The sequence below is a fragment of the Belonocnema kinseyi genome, chromosome 7, assembly GCF_010883055.1.
Source record: "Belonocnema kinseyi isolate 2016_QV_RU_SX_M_011 chromosome 7, B_treatae_v1, whole genome shotgun sequence".
In the NCBI taxonomy this organism is placed as follows: domain Eukaryota; kingdom Metazoa; phylum Arthropoda; class Insecta; order Hymenoptera; family Cynipidae; genus Belonocnema; species Belonocnema kinseyi.
The window spans coordinates 37,136,242-37,144,788 of NC_046663.1; the positions used below are offsets into that span (position 1 = coordinate 37,136,242).

Sequence of the window (8,547 nt, forward strand, 5' to 3'; positions counted from 1 at the left end):
GCGCAATCAAATTTTACATCCATATATATCTTTTGAAAATTAAAATTCGAAAATTTTTTCTAAAGCTCCAGGGGACTTCGTTTTCGCACGAAAAAATTTTATGTGCCCTTATTGCATCCGGACCCACATATTCACACACCCTCATTTTCCCTCACAGCCCCTTATTCATCAAATTTCACCTCCTCTCCCTGCCTTTACTTCCCCTCCCAAAATTTCCCTTCTTTTCTGATTATTTTTCCTATTTCTCGCCTTTCCCTAGCCTTACTCCCCTCACCTAATTTCCCCTCACTTCCCCTCCCAAGAAAAAAGTACGATGGACGGAAGGACGGTTACCCGAAAGAAACTATAAGGGTTTCTGATTGGTGCTACGATTGGATTTTGATTAAGACAACAATATCATACACGTTCTTGTGTCAGTTAAAATTGCACGTTTCAGGGTCCCTCTGTTGTGTAATGTCGAGTTTTCTTTTGTCTCGTACCCTGTGTTTTTCGATTATACCTTTCTTTCTGTGTTGCATATTCTTCTTAGACTATATAACATATTTTCAATGAGCCTGACTTGTAATTAGTATTTCAAGCACAAGGGGCTCCTACCTAGTTTTGCTCATTTCCTCCTTTGTGGTACTTTATCTTAGGTGGACGGAAATGCAGTGACTTGTAGATTTTTATCTCTTTTTTTGCTTATAATTTTAAATTTTAAAAGGATCAATTAAAATATTTCTTTCAATTTTACAGACTGGTTTCCGAAAATGTGTTCCTGCCTTGACAGCGGTGGCAACCTGCCGGGAAATCGTTCTTCCGGAAGAGTCGGAAGTTACAAACGTCTTGGTTCAACTTCCACAATTTATGAACTCAACAGCGTGATGCATAGGGCTCGAAGAAAGGAGGAGGGTCAACTGATCGAAGAAGCGGCCGATCATGAAAGACAGGTTTGTTAAAAATTATATTATCGATTTCACACATTTTCCTTGATTCAACTCTTTTCAGCAGATAGACAGAGAACATTCTTGGCGAAGATTCTCACGTTACCGTCTTTAATAACATTCTCCAGCTGAAGTGGTTCGTGTCCATGATATGTTTCTAGAATGTTCTCGAAGGGTCCCGTTGAGATCATACACTAATCTTGCACAATTGTGAGAAACGAATTTGCGTAAACAACTTAAGGTAGTAATTTATCACTTCGCGTAAATATTTTCCTTCCTTCTAATAGATAATACACCTTCTTTGTCTTGAAATTCTAAAAGGCTGTAAACTGTAGAAGAATGTTTTTCAAGAGTTATATGTGCATTAAATAAATATAAAAATGAATTTTTAAATTGGATGTATTATCTATAAGGAAGCAATAAATCATCCTTTTTTTCATAGAAACTATATTGCGCACCCGAAAATGCAAGGACAAAAAAAATTTTAACTTGTTAATGTTTACGCAAAATGATAAACAACCTTAAAGTTTTTTACGCAAATTCACCTTTCACAATTACGCAGAACTATTTTATGATTTCATTGGGATCATTCGAGAACATTCTTGACTTAGCACGGACACGAACCCTTTCAGCTGAGAATATTCCTTGAGGGCTTATAAGTTTTTCGTGACTCTGGAAAAACCACTATAGCAAATCAATACATAAATAAAGAATGGTAAAATAGTTTAGAAAATTAATGCAAACAATATAGAAAGTATAAGCAAATAATTTATTTATATATTGAGCGTAGAATTTCAATAAACGTCAGGGAATCGCAGAGATTTCCATGGATTTTAAGCGATTTCGTCAAATGTTATAAACATTTCATGTGATATTAAAGATTTCCAAATATTTTAAAAAATTTTCAGGAATTTCTAACGATTATAAGAGACTTTTTAAAATACAAGGAATTCCTATCGATTTCAAAGATTTCAAGGGATTTTGAGGTACTTGATAGAATTTCGCAAGGTTCAAGGATTTAATGAAATCTCGAAGGTTTTCAAGGGATTTTAACTTTTTTTTTAGAGAAATGTAATGAATAAATTTAATTAATAATCAAGGGATTTTAAATGATTTCTAGGCATTTAAAACATTTTTAGAGCACTTTAAAGTTAAGTTGAATTAACTTTTTATTCAAGTGATTTTCAATGATGTATACTTTCCCCGATAGATTTTTACATTTTCCGTAGATTTTAAGAGAGTTTAAGGGATTCTAAAGGATTACAAGAGGTACAAAAAATTCAAGAAAATTCAAAGATTTTTGTAAGATTTCCAAAGATTTCTATGAATTTCTAGAGAACTTTGAAGATATAGTAAATCAAATCAAATTTAAAAGGAAATCCCTAGCTATTCGAAAAATTTGGCTATATTTATGTATTTTCATAATGATATTATGAGTGTTATAACAAAATCGTTGTTTTTTCTATTATATTTATAGTTTCTAATTTATCTCCTTGGATTAAAAATACTACTATTTGCTTAAAAATTTAATTATTTTGTTTAAAATCACACTATTTTGTTGAAAAATTATACTTTTTCATAATGAAACTGTTTTGGTAAACATTCGTCTTTTTTTATAGAAAATTTGTCCTTTTAGATTACAAATTTATGTTTTGAGAGAAAGGTTATATTTCTAAAATTTTAAATTAAGCTATTTGGTTAAAAGTTAATTATTTTTTACTAAAAAGTATTCTAGTTTCTTTTGATTCAGAATTAATCTCCTTTCGTTAAAAGTTTTACTAGAAAATTTAAATATATGTTGAAAATTTATTTTTTTGTTCAAAAGTCATCTTTTTTTATGGAAAACTTAATTTATTGTTTTACTAATTTGAATAAAATTCATCATATTAATTGAATATTGAACTGTTTTGTTATAAATTAATTTTTTAACTGAAAACTTAACAACTTTATTTTTGGTTGATAATTGATATTTTCTTGGTGAAAATTCATGCGTTGCGCAGAAAATTTGTCTGTTTGACTTGAAAATTAAAACATTGACTTGAATTTTGACTAAGAAATCTTATTTGTTTGAAAAACTAACTTTTTGGTTAAAAAATGTATCTCTTTTGGTAAAAACAATACTTTCTTTGGTTGAAATATCAACTATCAAATTGTTCGTTGAGAATCCATGATATGTTAAAATTGAAAATTCAACTAATTGTTTCAAATTTAAACTGCCTTCTTCGAAACCTCTAAATTGGGTAGTTATAAATTATATAAATTAAGTCACACAAATAAAAATTTTCATTTTATATTCAAATCTGAAAATTTCAGGAACTCTTCGTAAAAAATTCTGACTTTTTGTAAAAAAGTTCGAAAGTCCATACATTTCTCGTTTAGATAAGATTAAATATTTTTTTTCTTGTATGCAAGTTTTCTTTTTTGTCGACGAATGTGAAGATTGGAAATATTTTGAACTGAAATCTTAAATTGATGAAATATTCATTGTGTCTGTTCTTTCCAATTAGGAAGAACTACGCTTTTACAACGACGACCTCTCATGGAACACAGTAATTGTCGAGAAGAATCTCAGGACAATCGACTTATGCGAACTCCTCAAAGTTAAAAGAAATGCAACCGGCATTGCTTGGTCTATAGTGGAAACGTGGCCGGACCTAGGAATTGGTAAGTGCCTTATAAATTTTCTGTGTGCGATATTATTATTTATTATCGTCTAAAGTTATGATTATTGTTATTATTATCCTTTAGACAAAATCTCGTGTTCTGAATTTTCATGGATTGTGAAAAAGAAAGTCAAAATTTAGTAGTCGTTAGTGGTTCGTGTCAGTACTAAGTTTCTAGAACATTCTTGATGACGTCACAAAATATTCTTTCGAAATTATGAGAGACGGATTTGCGTAAACAACTTCAAGGTTACTTATTATCATAATTAAGCATTTTCTTGAAAAGTTTTTACGCGAGATGCTTAATTAAGATAATTAATAACCTTGACGTTGTTTACGCAAATTCATCTTTCACAATTGCGCAGTATTATTTTGTGAAGCCATTAAGAATGTTCTAGAAACTGAGCTCGGGCACGAATCACTTCAGCTATAGAGTGGTGTCAATATCGGTAACATGCCGGTAATAGAAATCTTGCATTAGAACGCATTTTAATTATCTACTGATATCCAGAAAAGTTTCATTCATATTCATACTAGGTTTGTTAGGAAAGTATCTGAACTTCTGATGTACAATGCGTAAGAGTTAATTTTTGATCAATTTCGATAATGTCCCCTTGAAAGTACTCCCCTTAGGAAGTCATCTTCTTGCAGCGATCCTTCCACTTTCGAAAGCACTCATTAAAGTTACCTTTCGGAATAGCTAGCAGCTGCGTTGTAGCATTCTGTTTTATTGCCTCTACGTCTTGGATTCGTCTTTATTTTAGAGGGTACTTCAATTTAGGAAACAGGTGAAAATCACAAAAAGACAAGTCCGTATTGTATGGAGGTTGACGCAATTCGGTAAGGCCGCGTTTCACCAGAAATTGCTGAATAAGCTGCGATGAGTAAGTACGTATACTAGTCGACTGAAGCTTCACAGTTCACAGGACCGTGGCACTGGGGTTAATACCTGTTTTTAGCAATAGCATAACTGGGTGCAATGTTAGCGCATAAGGTCGGATATACTTTCTAGGCAGACCTTGTATTAAATTCCTGTCAAATAATTATATAGGGGAAATAGTAAAATTACCAGAAAGATAATAAAAAGATCAAAATCGGTTATAAAATAGGGCCTGTATGGGTTCTATTGAAACTATGTAAGCCCGTCTTTCACTAGAAATTGCTGAATAAGCTGCGATGAATAGGAAGGTGCACTCTCGCAGTACTTATAGCAAAAGGTCGGAAAAAACTCAAATTTTGATCTTTGTGAGCGATCATTTCCAATTTATTCGTTTTCTGTAAAAAGAAATTTCTTATTGTTTAAATTTAAAACGGTAAACAATTTTTTGTACCGCAAATCGTGAGAAGTTATTATATTTCGGGATAAATGATGCAGCTTATAAATGGCGAGAGAAATACGAATTTCTTTTTAATCAAATTTCGTAATTATTCAAACCATTTTTTCCTTTAAATAATAATACATCTTTATTCAGGTGCCACCCAATAAGATATTATTTTCTGGAATTAATGACATAAATAAGGAATGTTAGAGTGATGTACTTTTTAAAGAATATTTGGCAATTATTTAAATTATTTTTATTTGTTTAAGAAAATTATTTCCCTGCAAATTTTCAAGAGTTACTATTTTCTGGAATAAATGAGGTACTTAATAAATGTTAAGAGTTATTTTTTTTTTCGAACGAGAGTTGGCGATTATTTAGAAAGTCTTTATTTGTTTAAATAATTTTTTCCCCTTGTAAATTTCAGATAATGACTATTTTCTTGAATTAATAACGCTGTTAAAAAAGTTTAAAACGAATATTTTTTTAAACGTCAGGTTGCAATTATTTAAACAATTAATAATTGCAATAAATCATTGCGAACAGTCTTTTACGATAAGTATTACTCTAAACTTGCATCGACTGCTTCATTAATTCCAGAAAATATTAACTTTCTACGATTTACAAGATGAAAAAGATGTTTAAACAATTTACCTATTTTGCTGAAAGTTCGTCTTTTTTTGTTGGATGTAACGGTTTTTTATGTAAAATTAAAATTTATTTCAGTTGCAATATCAACTATTGCATTTTTAGTTAAAAATCAATTTCTTTTGTTTAAAAAATTAACTACTGGCTTGAGAGTTAGAACCTTTTTTAGTTTGGTCAAAATTTAACTATTTTGTACACATTTTTTTTATTGAAAATTTATGTATTCCATGTATGTTTAAAAATTTATCTTATTTGTTGAAAATTCATTTGTTGAATTTTTTTTGTTTTCAATTTGAACTAATTTAATGAAAATTTGATTTTTCTTAATACAAATTCATTTTTTTGTAACTAAAAATTAAACCATTATATTTTTATTTAAAAATTAAGCTTTTCTTTGTGTAAAGTTCATGCATTTTGTTGAAAAGTTCGCCTTTTTGGTAGAAAATCAATCTTTAAATTTAAAAATGGAATATTTATCTTCTTTGATTGAAATTTAATCTTCATGGTTAAAAATTCATTGGTTCTGTAAAAAAGTTAACTATTTGTTTCAAAATTCATATTTTTCATTAAATATTCGTAATTTTAGTTAAAAATTAATTTCTTCAGTTGAAGATTCAACTATTTTGTAAACAAATTTTTTATTTCGTTTATAATTAAACTTTTGTACTGAAAATTTAACTGTTCTTTTTTTGATTAAAAATTTATATTTTTTAATTGAAAATTCATTTAATTTCTTGGACATTCTTATTTTTTGGTTTAATTTAAATGTTTTTTGTTAAAAATAAAAATATTTTAGGTGAAAATATAAATGATGAAACTATTTCATTGAAAATTAATTTTATTTGGTTGAAATTTTTGTTGTAGAAAAGTAATTTCTTTGATTAAAACATCAGCTTTTTAGATCAAAATTCATTTCTTTTGTTTAAAATTAAACTATTTTGTGAAAAAATCGATTTTTTGGTTGAAAATTGATTTTTTAACTACAAATTTAAATTTGTTATTTTGGGTCGTTAATTCATGTTTTTCCTTTATTTTGTTGGAAATTTATCTTTTTTGGTAAAAATTATTGTTTCGTATTGCGGATATAACTATTTCGTTAAAAATTATTGTTTTTTTTTTGTGAATATTCATCATTTTAGTTAAAAAATTATTTTTTTGGTTAAAAACTGAGATATCTTGTTAATTTCTTTATTGACAATGTAACTTCCATTTTCTCTTATAAAGTTATCTTCTATTATTTTATTATTATTTTATTTATAATTACTAAGCTTTTCATTAAAAAATTTTTTTCACTAATTAAATATTCATTACTTTGGTTCAAAATTTAACTATTTCTTTGAAAATTATATTTTTTTGTAGAAAGTAATCTCATTAATTGAAACCTCCTCTCTTTAGTTAAAAATTAATTTATTTGGTTGAAAGTTAAACTATTTTTTCGGAAGTTCGATTTTTCTTTTTAAAAATAATTTTCATCAACTAAAAATTCAACTTTTCTATTTTTTTTTTAATTTACCTTTTTGTAGAAAATTCACGTATTTTGTTAAAAATTTGTCTTTTCTGATAGAAAATTAATCTTTGAGCTGAAAATTCAACTGTTTAGTTAAAAATTCATGTTTTTGGTTCAAGGTATGTCTTTCTAGCTAAACATTCATTTCTTAAACTCAAAATTGACTTATTCCATTTTGATGGAAAATTTACATTTTTTGAAAGAAATTTAAGCTTCTTGATTCAAAATTATTTTTTAAAATACAAATTTAACTTTTAGATTTTTCGTTTAAACTTCATTTTTTTGTTGAATATTTGTTTTTGTTTGTTTGTTGTTGGAAAATCTATTTTTCGAAATAAAAATTCAACTATTTTAATAAAATAAAAATTTATTTATTTTGTTGAAAATTCGTGTTTTATGGTTCAGTTCAACTCTTTTTTTATTGAAAATTAGAATATTTTTGGTGGCAATTTCAACTATCATATTTTTATTTAAAAACTCATTTTTCTCATCGAAAATTCATTACTTTGGTTAAATATTAAACTATATTGTTGAAAATTCCTTTTCTTTTCGGTTGAAAATTAATTATATTAACTAAAAATTTAGAAAAATCTTTTTTTTTTTAAATAATCTTCCTGATCTACCAGGTGTTCGGTTTTTTATCCAAAAAGGAATTTTAAAATGGTGAGGGAAACTGCAAAGTTTAGAATTTCGAAATTGGGGTTTTTTTAAGTAACCCCGGTTTATTTAAAACTTTAGATTTTATATATTCAGTAATACGATGCAGGAATTTAACTATATGTAAATTTAAAAACATAACAAAATAAATTTAAATTTAAATGTAAAATGAATTCAAATTGAAATGTAAAATGAATTTAAATTTAAATTTGAAATAAATTTACTTGTGGGAAATGAATTTGTCAAAAATCAGGGTCTTTGTTTTAGAATATTGTCAATTCTATTATCCTGAGTACAATAGTTTTGTTATTAGAACCATATCCTGCTCATTCATTCAAAGTTTCTCAGTTTCCTGTACAGTCGCGACGGGTGCTTTCGAAAATGAGAAAAGTTCAAACGCCGAACACATCTCAGAATTAGAGAAGTTATCGAAGTATGTATTCGATACGTATACTCAAACTTTTGCTACCCTGCTAAGCTTTAAATATAGGAAACAATCCTTTTAATTGGAAAGTATTTTAATTTAAATCTATCATTTCAGTAAAAACGAACTGTCGGATGAGAACTTGAAATAAATCAATATTTCACAACTTAGGGAAGAGTGGGACTAAGTCAAGACTTTTCTTTTTAAGTTGTTTTCAATTAAAAAAATTTTTTGACAACGTATCAGTTATAGTTCGATCTATAACTTAGTTCAAATGTTTCGAGCAAAAAATTATAGTGGCTAAGTCGATATCCCCTGGGGCTAAGTCGACACTTGACTATAATGTTTGAAGAAAGAAAAAAACAGGTTTTTGTCATTTTTACCTTTTTAGATCCCGTCAGTCAGA

General features: G+C 27.7%; 1 protein-coding gene across 5 annotated transcripts in view; it reads left to right on the forward strand.

The window, feature by feature from the left end:
* The window catches only part of LOC117175914 (growth factor receptor-bound protein 14-like), a 1,501,030-nt gene that overhangs the window by 468,755 nt on the left and 1,023,728 nt on the right, over positions 1-8,547 (forward strand). For all 5 annotated transcript variants that reach the window (XM_033365756.1, XM_033365759.1, XM_033365761.1 and 2 more), the window contains 2 exons: positions 736-929; positions 3,431-3,587. In XM_033365756.1, coding sequence (XP_033221647.1) covers positions 736-929; positions 3,431-3,587 — 351 coding nt within the window. The remainder of the gene's footprint in view (positions 1-735; positions 930-3,430; positions 3,588-8,547) is intronic.